Here is a 27860-nt window from a genome sequence, read left to right as displayed (position 1 = left end):
ATGATTTAGTTGGGGATTGGTCTTGCTTTGAGCAGGGGGTTGGACGATATGACCCCTTGCAGTCCCTTCCAACCCTGATATTCTATGAGTCTATGATTCTACAGAATTAAACTACAAGATTTACACGGTCATACACAAAAGTAGATAACAAAACATCCATGAAAATCTATTTTAAAAATGCTCCAAAAATAGCACAATCTAAAATAAAGCAAAAATGCAGCTGCTGCACAATCACCATATTGAATCACCAAGTGCAACTTAACAGGGGAGGGCAGTAGTGAGTACTGAATCCCTAAATGCATAATACTGGCATTTCAAAATAAAGATGATGGACACAACATTCTTGTGTTTATATAAATTATGTTACATTTTGAGGGCTAAAAGGGGAAATGGGCAGATAACCTATCCTCCCCTCCCCTACCTTTTAAACATGATTAAATAACCTGGCCTTAGAAAGAAGGATACTTTTCATTATAAAGTCCACAGGAAAAAACATGTATATAAAAATAGCATGCAAAAGCTGAAAGCAACGATTTGTATTCATATAAGAAACTAGCATGTCCTGTAAAAATGTCAGATTGCTGTTCAGTTAAATGATCTAAATATACCAACCAGGAAACATAGTTCAAACACATTTTTAAAAGATAAAGCAGCTTCCTTTATACATCACGAATATATAATCAGAATAAATATTACCTTGTTTACGCATTCACCCTGGCTAATTTTTTAGGTTTGACTTCACAAAATTAAAAAGCTTACAAAATGTTGTAGCTATTTAAAGAGTAATAGCACTGTTTCTATGAGGAATAGAATGGAAGTTTTATTGTAGGACCAGAGGATTATTCGCTTGTTTTGGGTTTTTGTCCCAGTACAGCAGCGAAAGAAAATTCATGAAACCATCTAACCTTCATTTTGCAACAAATTCTTTAAAAATATGCATGGTAACAGGCATCCCTACTACCTACAATAGCTGTCCTATTCCTTAAGCCAGCCTCACAAGACTGCAGTGAACATCTACCAGTCTAGACAAAATCCACTTCCCAATCCTTACCATGATTATAGAAATAATTAATGAGAATTAACCCAATCTTTAAAACATGTATATGCTCTTCAGGTGAGTGAGCAAGTAGAATTTTCCAAGGCTAGAAAGCTCTTCTCCAAATGGCACAGCAGCAGGCATCAAACAGGATTTTTAAAACTGCTTTGTACTGAGTGGTATAGGTTAAGTTTTCAGTTCTTTATTCTTAGTCTATAATTTATTTTTTTCCAATTTAGAAAATTAAGAAGCACTCACACTTAGACACAAGTGCCCTGCCAATTATTAAAAATAAATAAATCACAAAATCAAAAAACAAATTTCAATCACCCCTTCTACCAACCAGCAGCTCTAAACAAACACACCCAACATGTAGGTCAGTACTTCACTCTCCCTCAAGTCTCCCCAAAATACCAGCCAAAACAAATAGTGCTTGTAGTGTGCCCTGAAAATCAATAAACAAACCCAGCTATTTGAGACCAGAAGCAGGAAGGCATACCAGAGGCCTACGGCCCTTTGGAGAAAATCTTGCCAGGATCCCCATGAGGTGAAACACAGAGCGAACCACCATCAGTGTCACGGCTGACTGCACCAGTAGCAGTGCATCATGGAGATAGAAAGGTAGACCTTCAAGCAGATTTGTGACTGGTCTTTTAGGGCATTATAGGTCCAAACAAACATCTTAAAATCTACCTGGAATCTCACAAGTAACCAGTGTAAATCCTTCAGCACAGGTGTCTTGTGTTCTTTACAAGACACTGATTACCAAGTGGACAGTCAACTCATGCAACAGATCCAGTTTCCAAATCAATGCAAGATTTAACTACATGTATGATCCGCATCCAAAAGATAAGGCTGAACTTCTTTCTAGCTAGGCGTAGATGGTGAAACACCTTCTTAACCCTGCTAATATCCAATTCTCTAAACCAGCATTTCCAAAACTGTGGGTCATGACCCAGAAGGTAACAAGAGGGTTGCAAGACTCTTGTGGTTCCCATCCCACAGGTTTGGCAAGGCTTGGCTCCCCACTCTACTGCGTTGTAACCTGGTTCCTGGCACGTGGGGTTGCAACACCATTCACTCAAATTTGGCCCAGCCTCCCCCATCAAGGAGGCCAGGACAAATCTGAGCAGTACTGTGACATGAATCCATATGCTGGTACCAGGTTGCAATACCCAGAGCAGAGCCAGCCCTGGGGGACAGGAGCCACCACTGTGGGGTCAGTGCAGGGCAGGCTCACTCTACAACTCCTGCATGGCCTCCTATGCCTTGGGGTTGCATCTCACCCTCCCAGGCCTCTCCACCTGGGGGCAAGACCCAACCTTCTTTTGCCACTTAAAATGTTTACACACCTCTCAAACACCTCAGGGTTCCATTAACAGAGGTGAGCCTGAAAGGTGTCACAGCATGAAAAAGTTTGGGAACTATTACTTTGAACACAGCACTTGGTCTAGCCAGAACCTTAAGAACCCAAGTTATAAACTCTGATTGTCATCAACCTTAGGGGCAGTAACTTCTGTTTTTTTCTGCTAAACTCAGTTTTATTTTTACTTCTTCCACCCCCCACCCCCCATCCCAACTCCTGTTGGTCTTTGATCTACCTGTTGAGTCCTATCTGAAATACAGATGAGCTCTCTGGGGCAGGGACTGTCATCTCTGTTTCTTGTCCACATAGTACCTAGCACAACTGGATCCTTGATTGGGATTCTTAGATATTTCTGTAACACAAATAATGATATAACGGGAGGACTCATCAGATGGCACTGTTATAAATAGTCTTCCAAGTTCTTTTTCTTAGCATGTGAATGAATATTCAGTCCTTGAAAAATACATGTATTTTAGTTTGCTAATGCAAGAGTCCTATGTAGAGGAAGTTGTTGAAAGCAGCAAGAAAACTGGCTTTCTGCTAGGATCAGCTCTTGGTGCAAAGTTGCTTCCTGGAAACCTGTCATTGGTGTGTTGGCTGAGATTTCTGGAAGAAGGGATTGTATACATGCCATTTGCAAACGTCTCTCTTCCAAGACTCGTGTACCATGTGAAAATAAAGCACATAAAATAAAGCTTAGAATATAGCCATGTCACCGATTTCCCCTCCACGGGGAGCCAATCTGTGAGGCCCTGTAATTGTGGTACTGCTCAGCAGAGGGGCAACACTAGTGTCAAACAGGAGGCACTGGTGTTGGAAAATGAGGCAATAATAATGAGATATGATCTCCACCAACCTACCACCAGAACAGTCCTTTTTTTATTAAGTTCCAGCTACCTCACTTTAGAGAAATCAGTAGCTCTGAGACTCAGTAAAAAGTTAACTTTAAAAGCTAATAAATCAAGCAATTGTGTTATGATTGCTTTAAAAATGAAAAATCAGTGGCCATCTCTGTGCTTAGGCAATTTCTACCACTTCAGAACTCATCAGAGCTTCTCTTCAGAAAGTCCACTGTATAGTATTTATTAAGAAAAGGAGTACTCGTGACACCTTAGAGACTAACAAATTTATTAGAGCAGAGCTATTAGAGCAAGGTGTCACAAGTACTCCTTTTCTTTTTATGGATACAGACTAACCCAGCTGCTACTCTGAAACCAGTATTTATTAAAGGTTTCAAACTGGATGAGAACAAGGGAAGTGTTGATTCCGCTTCAATTTTATTTCTCTGTCTAAATCTGGAGGCTGGTCAAGCAATTGTCTCTCTCCAGTCATAACTTAAGTATTGAAACACAAATGTATCTTGTCCGTGTTATCAACACTTTGGGTTACAGTAGAACCTCAGAGTTATGAACACCTCGGGAATGGAGGTTGTTCATAACTCTGAACAAAACGTTATGGTGGTTTTTCAAAAGTTTTCAACTGAACATTGACTTAATACAGCTTTGAAACTTTACTATACAGAAGAAAAATGCTGCTTTTAACCATCCTAATTTAAATGAAATAAGCACAGAAAATTTCCTTTCCTTGTCAAATTTTTTTTAAACTTCCCTTTTTTTTTGTAGTTTATACTTAACACAGCACTGTACTGTATTTGCTTTTTTATTTTATCTCTACTGCTGCCTGATTGCATACTTCCAGTTCCAAATGAAGTGTGTGGTTGACTGCTCACTTTGTAATTCTGGTGTTCGTAATTCTGAGATTCTACTGTATTTGGAATTGACAGTTAAAATTCCAAAACACCTCTCACTATTTAAGATGGGTCTGGATTTTTGTTTGTTTTGTTTTCTTTATTAATTTTCTGCTGTTGATTTGTATCTTAATTTCATTGAAGACAATGAAAATCAGTGACACACAAGTTTTCACAGTTATAAAAGCTGGACTGCAAACACTATTGGGGAATATTAAAAACACCAAAAACAAACCCTATAAATTTCTACAGTTATATTTTGTAACTTTTTAAAAAACAAAACCTAAAGTTTGAACCAAATTTGAGGTGATGGTGTCTCTCAGTATTCTTTCCAAGACCAATGAAGAAATTGAGAATCTTGTCTTTACATTGAATACACTGGATCTTGGATCAGATCTCTAAAAGGTAGAGATAATTAAGGTATGTCTATATGGCAATGTAAGCCCAGGGTTAGTAAAACTCAAGTTAGCAGGTTTGTTTACTGAAGGCTTGAGCATCTACACTAATTTGTAACCCCAGATTTGGAACTGTTGAACTCTGGGTTCCAACCTGGGGCTCCAGCATCTACACTATTATGCTAGCCTAAGTCCAACCATCCGTATCACAGACTTCCTAGTGCCCTCCCGAAATGAGGCTGTTTTAGCCCTTTGTTCATGATGCAGTGTGGGAAAACTTGACCATCCACCAAACTTGACTATCCAGAGGACAAAGAAAGTCATGGGATTGTAGAATCCTTTTGGTGGACTCCTAGAGCACAATTCCAGTGATGCTGTATCTACACTGCAAAGCAATAGGGCTTGAACCTAGGGTCCCAGCTTGACTCAGGCTCAGACCCTCCACTTCTGTGAGGTCCTGGGATAACACAATTTGTGTGTTGAGCCTGAGTTCAAACCCTGGGCTTGCATTGCAGTGTCAACATTGCATTTTTATGTCTAAGGTAACATGACCCTTCGGAGGTATGGCATCCAGAATATTTTCAACATTCTGAGTCAGTCCCCATTTTCCTTCCTTAAGTGAAAGGTCTAAAAAAAATCCATACAGCAATCTACACACCCAGCTCAGTGAGGGAGGCTTGAAGCTGCTATCATGAAATACTTCTTGGGCCCCTGATCCATTGGGGGTGAGGGGTGGGGAAGGGGAGAAAGGCTTTGACCTCAGAGATTCCCAATTCACAGGAACAAAAAGATACACAAATCAGCCTGGAAAGATTGGGATTGCTTGTGGTCTCAGCAGTTTGGATCCCATTTCACATATGACATAGATGAAAGAAAAAACTTCAGTTATCTAAGACAAGCTACACAGACCAGGAAATGTACGTATGTCAGCTATTTCAGCAGGTCACCTTCCAATTGCCAGACAATTTATGACTCAAATCCTAATTACTGATTTATAACAGGGTTAAAATGGCCATTCCAGGATACTCCATGCTGCGAAAGGTTAACAAGGTCATTTGTGTTTTCAGATTCTGGAAGGGCAGCACAACTCTGTCATCTGCTATATTAGCCACGTCAGTTCTTGCAAATACACATGCTTTCTAGACAGAAATGTCAGTTATAGTCTAAAACCACTATTTAAGAAACCATATTTAGGAACCTCAGGAATCCCCTTGCTAACTGAAATAATCACAGCCCTTTGCTGTGATGTGCAAGAGGGAGCTTCATATCTCCACGCTCATGGTGGTAGCAAACAATAGGAAAGTAGGAGAAAACAGCCCAGCTACTAAGCAACTAGTTCTTTGGCAGCTCTGGGTGAAACAGAAAAGCACAGAAGCCCCTAGAATCAGTCACCAGGAACTACATGTGGACGACCAATCTCCTGAAGAGTCTTGCTGCTATGATTCTGTGTGCACCTCTTGGTAAAGCAAAGTGAACCTGTCATGGAATGTCAGGAGGAAAACTGAAGGTCTCAGGGGGTAGAGTACTGCCTCTTACACACCACAATTCCTGCTGTCCATAAAGGTTTCTAGTGCTGCTCCCTTACCCTGTCCCCACTGTGCTGAACAGCTTCACTTTTTAATAGTTGGGGTCTCTTCCCCTATTGCTACCATGAAAGAGCCTGTGATCTGGACTTATTCCTATGTAGGCAGGGTTACCCACAAAGGTTCCTAAAAACATCCCCAATTTTTTAAACGGATATATATTGGGCTATTACTGGGCCCCAACTTCTCTTTTTAAAGTGAGAGTAAAAAATAAAAATGGAGATAACCATCCTTAACTGTCATTTAAGAAGATTTCAAATGTAAGACTTACAAAATTCCATGACAGTAATTTCTAAAAGAAACTATACAGCATCATAAGAAGAATCAAAATGTAGTTATTTTTCTATTCCTCTTCTGACCAGAAACCTGAACGTTATTCTCAGAAGGTATAAAAATAGGACCAAAAAAAAAAAAATCTTAAAGGCAGACCAAAAAAAACCCCTACTTAAATTTCTTTTGTCCGGCCCCACTTCCTTTAGCAAATGAGCTCAGATGGACTGTGCAACAGGCAGGGATAGACACGCATGTTTGGGACACATCATAATAAGAGCTGTGGCAAAAAACGGTGTTGACTGAACAGTCTGGAATGAAAGAGTTAAAATTTGCCAACTTGTGATTTTTTGAAAAAAGTTCCATCTAGTTATCTGTAGAAATTTGAGCCCCGCCCTGGTCCGAGGATAACCAGAAGCAGAGTAGCACACCTTATGGGTGTTGAAATACTTTTGGCTGCTTACTTGAGAAAAAGATGAAGGACTCAAGAGCACAGTTGATACACGTGGGTGAGGAGGAAAAGTGTCAGAGAAGGGTTCCCAGTGCGGGGGAGGCCAGCCCTTGAAAATCTGGGAACTGAAATTTAAAGACCAAATTCCACTCTAACAGTGCTTCTGAACACAGCACTGTGGGTTTTCATGTTTATTGTATTTCAATAATTAATTTACCAATCAAATGTGCTCAGTTTACAAATACAATTTTTTTTCTAACTGCCAGCCCCTACATTCTGAATGTAGGATCAGTCTCCCCAACTGTGCTCTCTTTCTCAAGTGTCATCTCCTGTAATAAATGTTCTGCATGTCAAATTAGGCTATATTGACACCTGTGTAACTCCCAGAGCATTCAACAGGTTTGCAGAAATGTGACAGATTGGAATTTAGTAAGCAATTCTATTCATGGTGTAGAAAGATTCCAGCTCGCACACTTGGTTCTGTAGGGCTCAAAGAAGCAAAAAGCAATAAACTATTTTTAACTCTAAAGCAAGCAGACGTGATTGCATACACAAAAGGACCAGACCTGCAAAACAGTATGATGTAATTTATATATCCTCAACTTTTCAGAATTGAAATACGCTTTCAACTGTTCTTCCCTACTGTAGAGTCACAATATTAGCGTCGACCTTAAACTAGTAAATCCAACTCAGTTGTGTGTCCAAGTGGCTTATGCAGTGCCCACAGAGACTGGAGCTTGGAAAAGAGCAAGCTGGGTGAGACTTCAGACATGAAACCGAGGATATAGATTGAGTGCAAGAAATGTCAGAGATTATATCCAAATCTTTGACTGAGTATGTCTGCTGTTTATTATCCGTTACCAGAAGGATAGTCTACAAGTGCTGAAAGTGCACTTTCTGTAATTAGACTGACAAGAGTCAAGGAGATCAACTTGGTACTTCAGAATAATTTCCTCTGTGATCTTAACCAAACACAAACATGTGATACTGGCAGATAGTTACTTGTATTGTTAATATCAAGCATTGGTTTCTTGAGCCAGACACAAAACAGCTTCCTCAAGAGAAGCCAGCCCTCCTTAATGAAGGCACTGAATCTCCACCAGACGTGGACCCAGTCCCCTTCTCTACTGGTTCTCTCTAGTCAAGGACATGAATCCAAAGAGGAGGTGACAGGACGAAGTGCTTCTACCATCTCTGATAACTTATTGAACGTCAGTGGTCTAAACTCAGTTAAAAAAACCCTGACATTTGTCCTCTCAAATGTTTTCTCCGCAACCAAAGCAGTGCAGCCCAAATCTACACAATTATATACTGTTGGACACAATGAGCAGCACAATAAAGGTTACAACTGGTCACTGAGTACTAATACAGTCTGGTGTTGTAGGTCACTTAATACTTTTGTTGCAAGAAAGAAAACATTGATGGTTTACAAAAAGATGCTTTAGTTTCAAGATAGGGTCAAGACGATGCATTACCAGGTTCATATGCTGGAGATCATCTGTGTAGATCTTTGTAATACAAAATGTATCATCACACTAGTGACCAATATTTTTTCATTAATTCTACAAAGTGAAATGTGTCAGGTGCAAGATATTTTCATCACGGCTAAATCCTGAAATATTCATGTTTCCCAATTTTCTCTTCTAAAACACTTAACGTTGACTCTGTTCAACACAAAGTATCTTAGACTTGTCATCAAATACTTGTAGATAATGAATTCTGGCAACAATTTGTGTTTCAGCACACTTAAATGCATTATAAGCTTCTAAGCTGCACAAAATCCAGAAAAACTGTGTAACATTACTCCCACTAACTGCAACATCTCCAAACTGAAAAACAGATTCCTGAGAAATTCACAGAAAGGCTTCATTTATTATGTTTTACAGAGTAAGCATTTTACCTATACCTTATTTTCTACAGCACTACCTGGGGAATCAAAAACTTAAAATCCTCATAGGCTTTATTAAAGAATTCTGATATCCTGAGAAACTTAGTTATAGGAGTCTGATATAACCAGCCTATTAAATGCTTATTATGAGAAGCTAGGTTCCAGCACCTTCAGTAAAATTAGTGAAAAAGCTGACAATGAACATTCCTTATACTAAGGGGTTCGTGTTACAATTTATTGCCTTATAATGTTCTAGTTAAGAAAATATTTATTGCAGAACACATACTGATTTCTTTCCTGATAATCACTTCTCTTTGACGAACATTAACGAATTTGGATTTAAGAATTTCCAATGTATAATCCAGGAATGACAGAGATGAGGTTAATATAGTATAGATATTTAACCAATCCAAGTTTATAACTCATAAATATGGTTCCTCAATGGATAATTTGTCAAATTATGAGCTATACTACATTTTGATATACTGCAGTTCATCACGTCACTGATTCTGAAACCAATTCACATGCCCAGTAAGATCAGAGTTATGATTTTTCAGATGTAACAATGATGCAACATGATATACAGTATACGAAGAGTACAAACCTTTTGACATGTGGGAAAATGAATAATTAGAAACTGAGACACAAGACTTCAGCTGACTAGTGGCTGCTCTCATCTCTAACAGACATTCTGCTGCTTCAAGTACATAGTCTTTAACTGCCAGTTTTATTTGCTGGTACTTATTTATCCTGTACTTTTTTTTTTAAAAAGCACAAAACTTCATTTATTTTTTGCACTTGGGCTTGTGATCTGCTTTTGTCCTTATTAACCTGTGCAACAGAAGCAAATTAAGATAGGTAATTACATAGGCAATTTTCAGAGGGGATGAGCACCTGCAGCTCAGATCAACTTCACCTGTATTTGCAAGAATAGTAGAACCTCAGAGTTATGAACACCTCAGGAATGGCAGTTGTTCATGACTCCGAATAAAACGCTATGGCTGTTTTCAAAAGTTTACAACTGAACATTGACTTAATACAGCTTTGAAACTTGACTATGCAGAAGAAAACTGCTGCTTTTAATCATCTTAATTTATATGAAACAAGCCCAGAAATTTTCCTTATCTTGTCAAAAAAAAATTTTTTTTTAATTTTCCCTTGATTTTTTTTTAGTAGTTTACATTTAATACAGTACTGTACTGTATTGGCTCCCCCATCTCTGTGGCTGCCTGATCACATACTTCCAGTTCCAAATGAGATGTGTGGTTGGCCAGTCCGTTCGTAACTCTGATATTCGTATCTCTGAGGTTCTACTGTAAACTTAGGCCCGATGTTTCTACAACTTATTAACCATCCAGAGTCAGCCTCTAAGACAGTATACTAGACTAGGTGGACTTCCCATGTAGTCCCATTTCTACATTCTGAATACTGAAATATATATGTACAGTAGTCACTGTGTGGGAAAGATGTGAAAATATCTAATCCACTGTGCAGTTTTATAAACCTGACTGCTTAGGAGCACTTACCACCACTGGATTGGCCATCTATGATATTATAAGACTGGCTGGTAGCACCGCTTATTATTAAGGTAGTCCAACGCTTCCCATTATAAGACTGTTTTTAGTTGCTTATATCTTTGCCAAACTTTTAACCATTTTGCCTGAAATGCGACATCTGTCTCAGACTGAATTTTTTTGGAAATTCAGTCAAAAAAGTTCAGCCATTTCCAAGAAAGAGGCTAGGGAAAAATACATTGTTTTGCCCATGTTAAAAAATTCTGATGACTTTGTACTTAGAAAGCTCTTACATCTCCAATGCTCTGAATCAGGAATGTGAAACTTGGCAAGGGATGGCCTTTATGTCAGAGATGTGCCCATTGTTGTCCTTGTAAAAACCCACCCGCATTTAGCCAAGTTATAAACCTTTGTAAAATCACGTCATAAGCTTTTCAAAAAAAATTGCAGTTTGCATATGTTCAGTAGAGACCTGGATTTTCGCAACTAAAATTCCAAGATTCCATCCTCACTGAGAATGCTTCAGACTCCCACAGCTCCTAATGTTGACCAGACTGCACATGTGCCACCATGACAGAGCACATGAGCATGCTCCAGCCCAGGGCTACAGGGGCAAAGCCAAACCTTCCCTGTTAATTGCTGCACCAGGCCAGGGTTAGAGCTAGACACCAGAACTGAGTGCAAGGAGACAATCTACCATGGGCTTTCAATAACCCCCTGCTGTCTCCCAGGAATGTAGAGGAGGAAACCAATCACTAGCTAAATCCAAGACTTATTTCATTGGCCTTAAGAGAGAGACTATTTCAAAGTGAATATAAGAGATGGATAAGAATAAGTGGATGGGACCATCCAATCTGGATGCATTGTTCAGTTTTTGGTGGTAAATAAGAGATGTTAAATACACAAAAATATCCACAGCAAGCCCCAATGCATATTTCATTGAGATGAGCAAATATCAACCAACAGCGATAGCTACACTGTGCAGCAGAAAACAACAGTGGACTTTCCTGAACTTTTTTAATGTTCAGGTAATAGCTAATCCATGTGATCACATGATTATACTGCAATTCTTGTCCTCTCCTCTCCATCTCATACTACATCACTCATGTATTACATACATCTTGTTTCCAGAAAAGTGAATGTATGAATAGCCATTTCTCCTCTAGCATTAAAAAGAAAGGTTTTCATTTCCTCTGCACAGTTTTGTGTTTAAATCTGATTAATATATGTGCTAATCAATAGTCTTAAAAGAATGTACAAAATTAAAATAGGAAATAAAAATTCTCAATTGACACAACGCTGACTAAAAGACTCTTTTCATCTCCTGACTCAATAGCTCACTCTCATTCCTGTAAAAATAACCCATAATACCCCATATTAGGATTATCAAATCCACGCTCCGGTGGACCAAAAGAATGAGGTGAGTCAGATGCAGAGCTGAGGACCTCACAACACTCTGCCAGTAGCCCCACCAGTTTATACCATGCACCTCATATGACTGCAATGGCTACACAATCACACAAGGAGAAAACAATTGAGCTAATCTGCCAGTGAAACATGCCCTTCATTACAACATTGTATTTCAAAGCAATAACTTTTATCCACTATTGTGCACACAACTCCAGTGTATCCTGCAATTCATGAGTTAGTCATCATGCATGAACAATAGTGTATAAATATAATGGTTATTTCATACCCCAGTTTTCAGAGGAAGATAGGAATGGGCTTTTTGAACTTAGTTAATAAAGTGTTAACATTCCATAGTTAAACAAAAAACAAGACAGGGAAAAGATAAGGTTCTCAAAGTGACATTTAAATCACTCACATTGTACATGCTGTATATATTTACATAAACTATGTTTAACAGTAGATGTGTAACTAATTTCCAAAATACAATATGGAGGCAGCATGGATAAATGAGCATTATATGAGAACCTTAACATTTGCATCCCTTGACTTTTTGTTTAAATACATAATCTTAACACTGAATTATTATTATTGTATTATTATTAATATTGGTTTGCATTTCCTTGACTTTTAAAAAGAAAACAAGACACATAAAAGGCCCATGGATTCTAGAATTTAAGTGACCTGAACCAGACTTTGTAGTACACACCTAATTTTGATTAGTTCTAGGGATTAATTTTCATAACTCACTGATGTATCCAGTGTAGTTGTAGCAGTGTGAGCCCCAGAATATTAAAGAGACCCAATTTCTGTTGGTGAAAGAGAGAGAACAACGTTTTGAGCCACACAGCGCTCTTCTTCAGAAATGTAAAACCTGCACAACACTTTCAAAAGGTGAGCCTGCAAGATGGAATTCATAACTCTGATAGACACTAAAAATCATGGACTGAATAGACACACTGAATTTATGACTTATTGCCACATTCTGTAACCTGCTACCCCCCTTTTTTTTTGTTCTATGACTGCAGAGGTGCTACTGGGCCACCCTACCTGCAATGGTCCCTTAGAGTATGTGCTAACTACTTATGCTGAACAATCTGTTCCACCTTGCATTTAACTGTAACACTTGGCGTATAGCTACACTGCAAAGAAAAACTGCAGTTGGCCCGTGACAGCTGACTCGGGCTCCTGGGGCTTAGACTGTGGGGCTATTTCACTGCAGTATACAACTACCGGGCTCAGGCTGCAGCCAGAGCTTAGCGACTGTCCCCACCTCACAGGTCCTAGAGCCAGGGCTCCAGCCTAAACCCAGAAGTCTACACTGCAATTAAAAGGCCCCTTAGCCAGAGTCAGCTGGCATACTGCAGGTGTCTAATTGCTGTGTAGACATCCAAACTTGAAGAAGAGCTCTGTGTAGCTCAAAAGCTTGTCTCTCTCACCAACAGAAGTTGGTCCAATAAAAAATATTACATCACCCTCTCTAATAACTCACTGTGGCAGAAGTGATAAATTTGAAGCTTTGTGTTTTCTATTAATTTCGGTATTAAGACATTTTTCTGCAGCAGTGGGCTAACAGAGCAACAATACATCTGGAAAAGAAGTAACTATAATGGTAGGAACTAAGGGTATACACTGTTTTAAAACCAGCAGCAGCAAGTTGGAGCCCAAGTCCAAATGTCTACAGTTACCTTTAGCACCATAGCGTGAGCCTGAGGCTGTAGATCTGGACTCTGAGACTTGCTGCCTCGGCTTTTAAAATGCAGTACAGACATACCCTAATTTAAATTCTTACACACAGAGCTAAATCCTGTGAATCGATGAGACACTTGCACTCTGCCACTTGCAAATTGTTTGTGCAGGTCAAGCTGGGAAAGAGTACCCTAGGATGTCACAAAGGGGATAGGGCTTCTTTAATATGACATAAAATTTTGGCATATGCTAACAGGGCCTGCTCAGCAGTGATTTTTCAAATCAGAACATTTTCATATTTATTTTACTCTCAGATCCTGTCGCCTACCAATAAAAATTATGTGCATTTTTTTTATAATACCAAGAAAAAAATGTGTATCTTGAAACTTTGAAGTTCTTCCCCCCACCAATAGCTCATTAACCAGTTTTGAGATTTTCCCTCCTGTTTTCCAGTGAAATCACCTCTGAGCTGAGAACAATCATGGAAAGTTTCAACCCAAAGAAGAAATGTTCATGTTATGAACATGTGACAAAGACTTAAGCTTACATCAAGGCTTTCATTTTAACTAATGCTTTTGTTAATACAAAATATATATATAACCTTGCACTAGGATTATCTCACGATATATGATTCTTCTAATTTTACATGCATATTGTGATCTTGTTAGAATCTGATTTATCAAGGTATCATTTGAGGGTTTAATTTCTCACTCCTATTTTCAATTTTAAAAATTATCTAGAATATATTCCTTACAGTGAAATTCTTAATCCATGTGATTACATTAATTTGAAATAACAATATTAGATTATGAGAGGCACAATTTATAAAAATTTTGATCTGTAGAATAACAAGTTCATGCTTTTTTTCCCCGCCACCCACAAGTAATGACTGCATTTTCTTTAGACTCTTACTCTATTTCTACAGCATATTTAGAGCCTTGAAAGAACATTCTTAGAGGGAGAAGTGGGAGGAACAAGGAGACTAATGAAGATGAAAACTGAGTGAACACCAGCACCAAACACAACGTTATCATTTTCAATTCAATTTGTAATCTTACAAACATCCTCAATCAGGCCTGGTAGAATTTATTTAAGAGGGAGAAGTAGCTTAGTCTCCATGATATTTCAATCTTTTCATTAGTATCAAACTCTTTAGCGCACCATGAACAGCCAAGAGTTTGGTAATGTGAACTCCTTTATAAGGAGAATGAAACAAGACCATTAAATTAATTACACTCAAGCTTAACAGCATGAACCAATATAGTTTTCAATAGGAGGTTCCACACTATGTCTGCTACATACTTTACGGAAGTCTATGCAACTTTTTGTGAGGCATTTCTAGATGAAATGCTTAGAAAAGCAGAAATTAAAAGTCACTGCATCTTACCTACATTGAATGTATGAATAAAATATTTCCATATAAAGTTCCTCCCATCACATCCTTCCAGGACTTTTCATCTCTAAATGGGTCTCATACACAGTACACCACTTCTGTGTACTGTATATTCTACTATATTACATACACATGTATGTCTATACACGTTCACACTATCTGTAAAAACCTTTCTAAATTACTGAAGAGACTGAAAATTGTACTGCATAAACTGATAAAGCTGTGTGTATTAAGTAACAGCATTAACTGTTAGAAAATGAATTAAAGTTTCCAAGGTTTTTCTTTTATAAGAACAGTCTACCAACTCACATTTTTTGACACCCGAGACTCAGACTCGTAAGAGTTGCTGTTCTCACAAACAACAAAGAGTGGTTGCCGATGGGATTACAGCATGGCAAAAGTGTAGCTGACTCATGGGATCAATTATAAAGCACCAGTACTTATAGCTTTTGTTCACTCTAAATTATTCTGAATTTTCACCAATGGTTTTACATTTTTAAGCAATTAGTGGGATGACCATATTAGACATATAACCAAACTAGTTACTAACGCATCCTCCCATGCTAGAAAGCTATCACATTCTAGCACCACACACTACTGATCAAGCTTACCCCCACAATCTCCTAAAATATAGGTCACTCAGTATACACCTGATGTATGCTTTTGAAAAGTTATGAAATACACAAGTGAAAAGTTGAAATAGAATGCTTATAAGCCGCAACCAAGACAACTGTCTTAACATTTTTTCATTTAAAATAAAAAACAATTTAAAAGAATCAAGTGATTTATGTCTTTTCTAAAAAGTATGAAATACAACCATTTAATAAAAATTTTAATATTGTCACAGGTGCAACTTTTTTTTCCCCTGAATACCACCATTAAAACTACCATCATTAAAGCAGATCAGCAATAAAAGAAGCAGCTCCAATTTAAAAGCAGTTAACTGTGACAGGTTATTGATAGAACAAACAGAATTTGCAATACTTACTGAATGTTTCTCCTGCTGGCCCATAACTCCATGGTTAGCTGGGATCGCTAGTGGTTTCATAATGAAGAAACATATGCTGAACTGAATTTACACATCATGTACCAATTTTTCATGGATGGAAAGTCACCCTCTATAGCATTAAATTACAAAAAGAAGGGGGAGAGGAACCAAGCTGGAGCTTAAAGTGTCACTACCACTAAGCTCAAAAAACCTCTCACACTTGTAATACAGAAAAGCAATCCAAACAACAGCGTTCGTCTCCATTTTTGTAACACTGAAAGTCTAAGCGTGCCAGGATGTAGGGAGTCTGATGAAGCCCTAAACATCCAGCATTCTTCCAAGTGAACAAGATCATTCCCTGAGACTGAAGAATGGGAGGAAAAGAAAAAGGAGGAAAAAAAAAAGCTAAAATGGCTGACTGCACAGAGACTCCCTCAAAAAGGCTTAATACAGTATTATATTAGTCAGGTTGTTAGAACCAGCCTCCAGCATTCAGTCAAGCATGGTTAATAAACCTGTTTCATTTACAATCACACACACACCCCTACACAGCACACCCCCAAAAATCAGGACAGAGCATGTGCATAGGGACCTCCTCCCTGGCTGCTAATGAAGCTGACAGAGTGGTGACCAGTGATCTCTGTTCCACTCAACTAACCAAGTTTGCACAATTAATCTTAGCAGCATGACATTGATGGACATTTAATTTCATGATGTCTGACCCTCAGACTCAAGGCAAGCATGTCTACTACCGAGAGTCAGTAACAGAAATACAACACAGTTACACACACAAAAACCTAGAGAATCACGAGTCTGAATGTAATATGCCAATATAATTACGTTATTGTGCTTACTTTGGAAGACCATGGCTGCAGGCAGTTGGCATAGCAACGCACAAGGAAAGCCATTTCCTGGGTAGAAAGAATGCTTCCTTTTCTAAATAAAAAATTCCTCTTAGGATACAAACGGCATTGCTGCTTCCTCCAGAAAGCAAAGACACTGTAGTCTGTCTCTTAACCTGCACAGACAGGCACTCTCAATGCAGTTCCAGTGATGTAAGTTGATTTCTCTCTCTCTCTCCCTCCCTTTCCCTCTATACACGGAAATTTCGACTCAAATGGAAGACACATTCCTTGCGGCTCACCCCCTCAAATACTTAAACCATTTCACTCATTAAGGTAGAAATGGACAAGTCAGATAAAGTAACAAGCTCTTGCCTGTATTATATCAGCTTCTGTAGGTCAAGCAAGTCCCAGAGGGAAGGAATCCACTGAGTGCTCGCTCCAAAAGAGTGTAACTGAAGACAGGGAGGGAATAAGGAGCAAGACTTACTTCAACACAAGCTCTAGACTAAATAGGATTTTTCACCCAGGTGAAGATAAAGAAATGTGTTAGACAACACCTTCTCCTTCACTCACCCAAACATAAAATTGCTGCAAAGCTGTAAAACATCTCTGTCGAGTATTTATAAACAGCACACTTGACAAACATTCATGGATTTTGAACCGTTTAAACACTACTCCAACTCCAAATGTCTTTGGACTGGTATAGGTAAGATTCTGAATTTTCACAAATACCAACAACCATATTTTTGAAAACAGATTATACTTCTATATGGAGATTGAGTAATTTCCATTAAAACAATGGAGTGAACAATCCAGGAGATATAAAAAGACTAACTTTGACAGTTTCAGTCATGTACATGGTGCATGAAAATTACATTTTAAAATGGAGCAATTTACCCAGACACTCCCATAGAAAACACATTACTTCCAGTTTTATATCTGCAGCATCATGCTACAGACAAGCTATAATGCAACAGGGAAAATACTCAAGCAATAAAATAAATGTCATCTGTGTACAACACAAATTTTTGGAGGGTCACAAACTGATGACAGTGGAGACCGAGCCATTGCCAACAAACAGAACCTGCTACTCGGCCATTAAGCTGTCATGTTGCTAGAATTTGATCTATGCTACATATTTACAGTAGATTCCTTAAATCAGAGACCACCATTGATGAACTAAACAAGAACTTTTTTGCTGCTGCTATTGTAAAAAATATATATCAATATGCAGTCTATGAAGCTAAAAGCTATTAAACATGCATAAACACACATGAAAGATGAATCCTGAAAAATATTAACATGTACTCTACAGCTGTCTCCACCAAAATAACTCACCCTATGTTAATTCGTCTAACTTGCTACATAGTGATAATTTTCTGTACTGACGCTGATTGTTGGCAAATTAGGCTAGACATTTAGTAAAAATTAAGTTTAATAAAGAAGGATTCTGAGGCAACTAAGAGCCACAGTCTATTTTTAGAACATTATTTTAGGGAAAAATTTATTTAATATCAGGCCGTTTTTAAAGGGAATATATTTACCTTTATGGGCCCATTTAATACAGCACACATCTCCTTGATTTTCTAATACATGCTAAAAGCTATTCTTTTAAAGCTGAATTATGTAAGTTCTTCTTGATACAACTCTATTTTATAAACAAATTTCTGCAAAGGGAAAAAGTGTGGGTATTTATAGTAATTTGTAAATGACCTTAACATTCTTCAATAATTGACTAAGAATTTTAAAATGTTAAATTTAAGTTTCATTCTTGCAAATGCCGAGCATGGGCAGTTGTAAATGAAGTTCTGCCCACTGATACTGTAAATTATCCAATTCATGAAACTTATAAAAAGTAAAACAAGATTATGAAGTAAAGCAAAAATATTACTTCTCGTCAAAGTAATTAAAAAATGCTTTTAGTTTGGCTTGGTGGCCTTGTGGTTAGTGCCAAGCACTAACGTGAGTTTGGTGTTTCAACTCCTGGCTAGTAGGTGATGGGAGTTCTGCCAAGGCAAAACATTTCATGCCTAGGTGAGGAAACAGTGCACCAATCACCGCAGCTTGTTATATATTAAACTGTACACATACATGGTACTTTATTATTTGACTCAGCAGCAAAACTGATGGTCCTCAAAGGGAGTCCAGCCTAGCCATCTGTGGTAAAACCCTTGAGAGAAACAGGAAAATATGAACGGAACAAAAAAGTTAGAAGGGTGGGAGAAAGGCAGGGAATTCTCAGACAACCATACCACCCCCCTCCATCTTAATTACTGAAAATTACCTGGTTACCAACAGCAAATCTCCTCTCTCACATGAGAAAATAAAGCACTGACTTTATAGAAGGATGGGAAACATAAAAACCTAGCCAAACTGACACTTAGTTGCTGAAGCAGTTTCAGTAGCTAACACTTTTATGAATCGCAAACCCAATAAGACTGTCTCTTAAATTTGACAAAGCCTGTGCCACCGCCCTTGCTGTAACTTAAACTAATAAAACAGTTGTTTACTGTTTCATGTGCAGGGCTTTTAACTATCTTTGGCAGTTACTTTGTTGCTTAACATGTATAAAAACATAAGATATCAAGCCTCTTGTTTCTTTCTCTCCCTCCCCCAACCCCATCTCCTGAACATCAAAGCATCTTCATATGGAGTAATTTTATCTACAATTGTTTTTAACAAAGTAATTAAAATCCCGTTACACTTTACATAAAATGAGTAAGGCAGAAATCTGACCAACATTTTATAAGTTTTAAATCCTATTTCAAATATAATTGGAATTCATTTAAGGACCTCTAAAAAGTTCAGATACCCTGGAAAGTATCCTATCTTAGATAATTATGAACAGTTAAGTAAAATGCAACTTTGCTTTAATAACAATATTCAAATTATGGCTAAAGATGAAAGGGAGCGAAAAGCAATATTCAAGCCAAGTTTAGCTCTTAGCGTTTTAGTTGGTCATAAGGTAGTTATGAGTCTTAGTCATCCAACCCAAGTTTTCCATAAGGAGGACTAGAGTTTTACAGTCCTCCTAGAAAAATTGTGTTTTGCAGAGAAATTTGAAAGAGATGAGTGAAAAGAATGGCAAACAAGGCCAGGGACAATATGCAATGAGGGTATGGGTGGAAAGAAAAGGAGACTTGTTAGCTAGGAGCATACATTAGCAACACACTAAATTTTCTGAATCTAGAAACAGAATAACCCTTTAACAAGATACCTGGTTTTATCCTTTTCACCCATTCTGAAAACCTGCAGAACACCAGAAGCAACAGCAGTACATCATCTTAAATGAATGCATGGGAACATTTCCTCTTTAATACAGTGAAAGGAAAAGGACAAGTCTAAAAACTAATGTTTTAAAAAACTCAGTGTTGTTGGACACAAATTTCCTCGTGCACACAGGAATGTCAAACTACTTCTATATCATTTTTCTCTCTCCCTCCTAGCCCTCCCCAATAATTTGTCTCCTGGGATATGGCTGATAGGTGTAAAAAGAGCGGGGGGGGGGGAGAAATTTGCTCTGAATGCTGCAATAAGGAATAAGTTTAAAGGCCTCATATACCACACAAGTAGAGCCCTGCAAATCTGCGGCTATCCGCTTTATAGCTGCAGATATTCATATCCATGGACCATGTTTGCAGATTGTGGAGGGATGTGGATCCAAATTTTATATCTAGGAGCCCTGCAAATCAGCAGCTATTCGCTTTATATCTGCGGACCATATTTGCAGATCACAGATAGGCTGTGGATACACATTTTGTATCCTTGTAGGGCTCTACACACAGCGCCTTTTCCTCTAACATGCTGCAGTGGATTTAGAATTCACAAACACCTGTGGGACTACTTCAAATTTACCCACAACTTTTCTCTAAACACTCAGAAAACTTCACTGAAAAAACAGTTACCTACCTTTTGTAACTGTTGTTCTTTAAGATGTGTTACTCATGTCCAATCCCAGTAGGTGTGTGTGCACTGCATGCACAGTGGCCAGAAGGTTTTTCCCCTAGTGGTACCCGTCAGGTCAGCTGGGGAGCCCCCTGGAGTCACGCCTTCATGGTGGTGTATATATGTCCCTGCTTATCTTCTGTCTCTTCTGCTCCTTCTTAGCAGATACTCCAACAGAAGGGAGGCAGGTGGGTCTTGGAATGGATATGAGCAACGCACCTCAAAGAACCTCAGTTATGAAAGGTAGGTTACCTTCTGAGATCCTCTATGATAGCACCCATGGCGAGGAAGCGAAATTCCAGGAGGAATTCCCTGGCCTGACTGGAGTCTAGGAGAGCTCCGGGGAACTTTATTCTTTGAGTGGGAGTTGTGGTTGACACTGTCAAGTTCAAAATAAGGCTGAGCCTGTGGAACATTGTCCACACCAGGCTCATGTGGGCCTCCACTTGGGCCTGGGAGCGGCCCTTGATTAGCCAGTCATCTAGGTATGGAAATACTTGCCTTTGCTGCTTCCGCAGGAAGGCTGCCACAACTGCCATGCACTTAGTGAACACCCGAGGGGCTGCCGAGAGGCCTAAGGGGAGGACAGTAAACTGATAGTGGATGTTGTTGACCACGAAACCTAGGAACCATCCGTGGGATGGGATTATGGACACATGAAAGTACGTGTCTGTCAAGTCGAGGGTGGCGTACCAGTCCCCCGGATCCAGGGAAGGAATAATGGAAGCCAGGGAGACCATGCGGAACTTCAACTTCTTTGTGAGTCTGTTTAGGTTTCGCCGGTATAAAATAGGCCTGAGCCCACCCTTGGCCTTTGAGATTAGGAAATACTGGGAGAAGAACTCCAGAGGGACCACCTCTACTGCCCTGAGTTATCGGAGCGTTTGCTCCTCCTGAACTAGAAGCTGTTCATGAGAAGGGTCCCTGAAGAGGGAAAAGAAGGGTGGGTGGGAAGGCAGGAGGAAATAGAATTGAAGAGAATACCACAATTCTACCATGCTCAAGACACACTGGTCTGAAGTATTTGAGCCCAGGCATGGTAGAAATGGGATAGATGATTCACAAAGGGAGGGGAAGGATCCAGGAACTGAACTGGTGCATCGCCCCAGGTGCATGTTCAAAAGTTTGGTTTGGAGGCTGAGGGCTGCTTTGCTGTGCCTTGGTCCTGATTAGAGAAGGACAGAGGGCCTCCGCCTATTACTCCAGCACTGCTTCCTGCTGTAGTCCTGCCTAGGAGGAGCTGAGTAGAAGTGAGCGGTGGGTTGTGGCTTAAAAGGCTCTCTTTGTGGGGGCTGGCATATGAAGCCCCAGGGGACTTCAGGGTTGCCTGCAAGTCTTTCAGGCTGTGGAGCCTAGTGTCTGTTTGCTCCGAGAAAAGCCCTGAACAGTCAAAAGGCAAGTCCTGGATAGTGTGTTGGACTTTGAGTGGGAGTCCCAACACTTAAAGCCTTTAGCTCCATCTCTGGAGCTATCACAGTTGCCATCATCCAGATTGCTGAGTCCACCGAGTCCAGGGAGACACATAAGGAGATCCTCACAATGACTCTGCCCTCCTCCAGGACAGCCGCAAAGTCCAAGCAGGAGTCCGCCAGAAGTTCCTGAAACTTGGACAGCATGTTCAAGCAATTATAGCTATAGCTGCTAAGGACTGCCTGCTGGTTGGCAACATTAAGCCGGAGTCCCCTGGTAAAATACACCTTCCTACCAAAGAGATCCAGCTTCTTCGCCTTTTTGGATGTAGGAATCGGACCCAGTTGTCCCTCCCTTTCTTTCTAGTTGACCGCCTCCACTACCAGAGTACCCGGCTGAGGATGAGTAAGCAGGTGCTTGTACCCCTTATAGGGCACAGAGTATTTCCTCTCTACCTCTTTAGCCATGGGGTGGGAAGAGAGAAGGGTGTTTGCCACAACACCTTAGGGGTGTTATGGATAGTCTTCATGAGGGGCAAAGCCACCCTCAAAGGACCTTCAGGGACCAGAGTGTCATATCGGTCTCCTCTGAGACTTCCTCCACCTGCATGCTTAAGTTTTGAGCCACCCTCCTGAGCAACTCTTGGTGTGCCCTATTGTCCATGGAAGTGCCCACCACTACTTTATCCAGGGAAGATGTGGAAGATGCCCCCAGAGGCACCAGGTCTTCCTGCCACTGGTTCTCAGGGATCCCCTTATGCTGAGCGGTCCTGGTTCCTGGGCCTATCTCGGTACCGGCCCCGGGTCCCACAGCAGACTCCCTGCCGACCAGCGTACCCATCTCCTGCCCTAGCAGAGGATCCCGGGCTACCGATGTTGATGATGGAGGGATCCATGCCTCCGAAACCCCCAACAAGGATCTGGACCCTGGCCCTTGGGCATGGTGGTATGCCCACGGGGTTCAGAAGGGCCATTGAGCTGGTGCCTGCCACTGTGGAGGCCAGGACATCATGGGTAGTGGCTGCCCTTCCTCCTGCCTCGGGCGGTGCCAGGAGCAGTGCCAGCTTCACCCAGAGGCGTACGACTCCACCACAGAGTCCGACAAGGCCTACCAGTCCAACCTCAGCAATCAAAGCGGTGTGTAGCGAAACGGTGCTGAGGAGCGGTGCCAAGGTGAGGGCGAGCAGTGTCTCATCATCGTCAGCTTGCCCCTAGAGGGCATGGTGCCTCTTTGCAGTGCTGGTGCCATTGCAGGTGCGGGGGACTGCACAGTCACTGCTATGAGGTCCCTAGCCTCCTTAAAGGCATCCAGTACAGGTGGAAGATTTATGTCCTCCTCCCGACACTCCCACACCAGGGAGTCCACTAGAACCGGACTCGACGGACCTCCCGGTGAGGCCGGAGTCAACGGTGCCAGCTGAGTCAGAACAGGGGAAAAGTCCACTAGGGGATCGTTTGCTGTTAGCAAGAGAGCGCTGTTCCAACAACAGTCACTGGCGATAAGAAGGAACTGAAGAGGCAGCGGGTAGACAAGAACCTAAATACACCGCCATGAAGGTGCCATGAGGGGCTCCACAGCTGACCTGACGGATATCGCTAGGGGAGAAACCTTCCGGCAACTGTGCATGCGGCGCACACACTCCTACTTGGAATCGACATGAGCAATCACTCAAAGAAGAACAAACAGAATCACAGAACTGGAAGGAACCTCTTGAGGTCATCTACAGTCCCCTACACTCAAGGCAGGACTAATTATCTATTATTCCTGACAGGTGTTTGTCTAACCCGCTCTTAAACAAATTACTTATCAAATTCACCACATAGAGTTTTTCTTGTTAAAATGTTATTACTTCAGCCAAAACGTAAAGGATTAAACATGATAAATATCAACAGTTCACCTTTTAAAACAAACAGACAGGCAGTGGCATTGTTAAATTAATGAAGCTCATTGCAACCAATTAATATCCTGGCAACACCAAAGCTACAGTTACTGCATTGTAATGTCTGCTATTTTGATAACCCATTTACTAATGTTACAGAACATTTGAACAAATGCCCTTCTGTTGAGCTATTACTGCAGATGAATCTATAATCCGGAACTTTAATATAAATGACAAGGCCAGAGTACAGTCAGACTGGTGCCTCAGCTGGGCTTGATGCATTGTGGTCTGCCAATCTTCCCTTTGATTACAGACCGATTTGTCACCTTGTGTACTCAGCTCTCAGTTTTTAGTAAAGAAAACATTCTTACCTTTGTATGTCATATGCCTCAAAACATCAGCACGGTGCCAAACGTACGAAAAGTATTCTACAACCATCATCAAGTCTTCATTTCTGACAGCTGACAATTGCTTTGGAACAGAAATATGAGGCAACTGTGGAACTTCTTGTGGCACTCTTGTAATGAGTGTGTCTCCCCCATTTTCAGGATTTATAATTTAGCTGGAAAAACCTACTTTAGATAAAACCTTGCCACAAAGACTCAGCATGCAAAAACACTTGCACTTTATTTTTAATTATGCTTTATTCAAAATGTGTTTTTGCACTAGTGACATTTTTTCCATTCACTGTTTTGCACTCCTGTAACTCATATATCATGGTTCCACTGTCTAAATTTTTATTTTAAAAGATTATCTAAAATATATGCCATTAATATTTGATATATAGGCGATGCCATTCAGTCATTTATTTAAAAATTTCATCTATTCTGATTTTAATTTTACAGTCGGCTTCCATAAAAGTAAAATTTTACCATCTACATAAATCTAGATGGAGTTTAATGCATATTAACAACATTATTCGTTTAAAAGGAAATATAGAACTGTTTTTATGATTACTGTTAAACACTAAAAAAATTAATAATAATTTTAGATTTATGTATCTGGCCATAAAGACACAATTAGAGTTTTAAAAATAATTTTCTCTTCAATCATTACCTTATAATAACCCCTCTGAAAAAGAAACTGTTTCTTCGCAATATTTTTTCTTCCACCATACAAGCAGATTGCTTCTCTATACTAGCACTTTTTTTTTTTTTTTTTAAATATCAGTAGTCCTTTAGCCCTAGGGTTAGTCCATCTTAAGGGAATTCTAATATAATGGCTAACTTTAGAGGAGCAGGCTCTGGGCACCTATTACGAAATCTGTCCTTGGCTAGTTCATTCTGAAGTGGAGGGCTATTTTCTGGATGTCAGTAATTACTGTGCAGGAAGAGCTTTGTTGCTTTAACTGTCTCCTTTCCATATCCAAACAGATAATTGGAGTCTCATTGAGTCTGGATGGCTATGAGGTCACCCCATTATTTAGCAGGTTCTCTCAGCTTGGTAGGTAGAAAGTAGCTACAAGAGTGTATCAATCAGATTGGAAAACAAGGATCTCAATGACAAAATAAAAACACTAGAATTACTGTGCCTTCTCCTGCTTTCTAACTGCGAAAAAAGTACAGGGTGTGGAGGGGGGAGGGGAGGGAAGGCATACGTGACCCTCTGAGGCCAAGATTAATCGAGGACATTATAAATTCGTGTGTCTTGAAAAGAATGTGGCATTCCTCTTTGGGCAGAAGGATAAGTGAGAAGGCTCAGTAATAGAGACCCAAATCTCCATGTTGTTAGCTTGAAAGAGGATGGGATAGAACACCCACTCCACTGGGTCCTCATCTGGTCTTCTGTCTACCTGCTATGGAACTGAGTTCTCCAGAGATGTGGAAGTGCCCAAATGAATTTTAGCTTCTTCTCTACCCCATGCATAAGAATTGTCTTGTTGAGAGTGGATGGCTGTGTACCTCCTTGCTTGTTCATGTACACCACAGCTGTTCTGTTGACTGTTGTCACGAGGATACAGTGGTAGGATATTTTTGAGGACCAGGTGGATTGCCCTGAACTCTAGCCAATTTATGCTCTTCACTGCTCCCTTAGACCAGAGTATGTGTGTTAATCACTGGGTACCCTAGGCTCATCACCCAGACAAGGTGGCTTCCTTTATTACTGTGAGCCTGATGGTTCTGAGAAAGTTCAGACTTGAACCTTTCCATTTGAGACTACAAAGACAGAGAGGAAATGACCTTGTGGGCTACCAAAACCTTCTTTCAGAATTAGATGGAAAAAGGAGAGAGAGTTGTTCTCTCTGGTCTTCCTTCCTTCTCTCTTACCCTAAATTTTAGTAAATGGGACATAGTTTCAGTTACAGACGTCTCTTCTTATCCAAAATCCAACAAGGCATACTCAAATGTTAGAAACACTTATTACATACCCCAAATAACTCAGTGCTGTGTTTAAATGGAAGGGAGTAGTTACCCCACTTAAGTTAATACCAAGCTGTAATGCACTTTTGTGTCTTTAGAGGAACACATTAATCTTATGATTTCCTTGAACTATCCAAGAGAGGGCTGGACATTGCAAAGCACACGGTTTTGGTACAATTCAGGACTGAGTGTGCGTTGGAATCACCTTGCTGGTCGTAGCCAAGTCTGATGGAAGCAAGAGTGGGGCTATAGACAGGCTGCTAGGGTGAGAGCTGCTGAAGCAGGGCTGTCCAGCACACGGACACTTCAGGGTGTGACCTAGATGCTCACAGACTGGTTATGAGCGTACCAGGCAGGGAGCTTCAGCAGCAAAACATTATAAAGGTACCCAGGGTTGCAGGGCAAATGGTGACAACCTTTCACTGGATTGCCCCCTCCAGTAACAAGGTCAATGGGTTCAAACATCAGTAACAAAATATAGTTACGTTACATTAACCATTTTAACTTATTTAAAAGAATACTAAAACACTTTGCAAAATCTATAATCTATCCATGAAAAAAAAAATCAAGTAAAATCTTAGTCCTACCAAATATAGAAATTGTTACAGTCTAGTTTTAATGCTACGCCATTTTGTTTTCTGTTATTTATTGTCAGGTATGCTAACTTTAAGTATCTTTCATCTACTGTCATGGATATTTCCAGATCTTTCAAGACTCACTAGGTAACTTGGGGGAGGTGAAAAAGCTAGTGAGATACAATAAAAATTAAAAATATAAATTGGCATTTTATCAAATTTTTAGCCAGTATACTCTAGTTTTCATATCTCAACTATGTTCATTGATAAAGACAGCAAAATTGGTTGTGCTGGTTTTGTGCCAAGCAGCACTAAAATTGTACTGAATCTATCTGAAAGTTTAGACAGAAAAAAGACAATTTCTAGATGAATAAAAAAAAATTCTATGAATGTAAGTTCCTCAAATATACTACTACAATTAGTTACTATTGACAACTAAAATCCATATTTTATTCATTTTATGTGGTCATCTTAACCCTCTTCAGTGATATGGATTAAAATGAGTTTCAACAAATTCATGACAATTATTTTTAATTTTGTGGTAGTACAAGATACATATAGCCTTTTTAAAAGTTAGAAGTTATTAGTGCTCTGATACACATGGGTGAAGTTTACAAACTTCATACATGTCATACACTTGATCCACACTGATAACAAGTGCCTGCAATATATTTGTAGAAGTTTGATTTACAAATAAAGTTTTAAGCAATTGAATATGTGCTGACCATGCATATTGCAGTACTACATTTTCATCTTTGTTTTCAATCTCAGCATTTCTGTTTGTAACCATTTCTTTACACTACGGCAATTTCTTCATTGAAAGCTATATGTGGATTGAAGATTTTTTTCCCTCCTAAAGGGGACATTAAGTAAATTTTTTGAAAATACCTAAATCTTATTTACAAAACAGTCTTAGGCACTCAAAAATTTTACTTTACATCTTTATTCATGGATAAATAACTCAGATAGTTCAACTGATTTTTGTTCAGCACTTACACTAAATATGCACTTGTGGACGTGAATTTCTGCCCAAAATTTTACCAAGTTAAGACTGTTTGGAAACAAAGGTTTATAACGGAATGTGTATCCATGTTTAAAAGTAGATGTGATGTCACTCAA

General features: G+C 39.6%; 1 protein-coding gene across 13 annotated transcripts in view; it reads right to left on the bottom strand.

Moving 5' to 3' along the window:
• RAPGEF2 (Rap guanine nucleotide exchange factor 2) overlaps positions 1-27860 on the bottom strand; it is a 307277-nt gene that overhangs the window by 95106 nt on the left and 184311 nt on the right. The window contains exon 1 of one of the 13 annotated variants that reach the window (XM_073341486.2): positions 15728-16293. The exons of 10 other annotated variants lie outside the window; for them this stretch is intronic. In XM_073341486.2, coding sequence (XP_073197587.1) covers positions 15728-15787 — 60 coding nt within the window. In that variant the 5' untranslated portion in view covers positions 15788-16293. Of the gene's footprint in view, positions 1-15727; positions 16294-27860 lie in introns of those variants that run through there. 2 more of the 13 variants (XM_073341487.2, XM_073341488.2) reach the window with 2 other exon arrangements.

The sequence above is a fragment of the Lepidochelys kempii genome, chromosome 4 (assembly GCF_965140285.1).
Source record: "Lepidochelys kempii isolate rLepKem1 chromosome 4, rLepKem1.hap1, whole genome shotgun sequence".
NCBI lineage: Eukaryota > Metazoa > Chordata > Testudines > Cheloniidae > Lepidochelys > Lepidochelys kempii.
The sequence above is the reverse complement of the archived record's forward strand: the minus strand, read 5'-3'. Positions and strand labels throughout refer to the sequence as shown.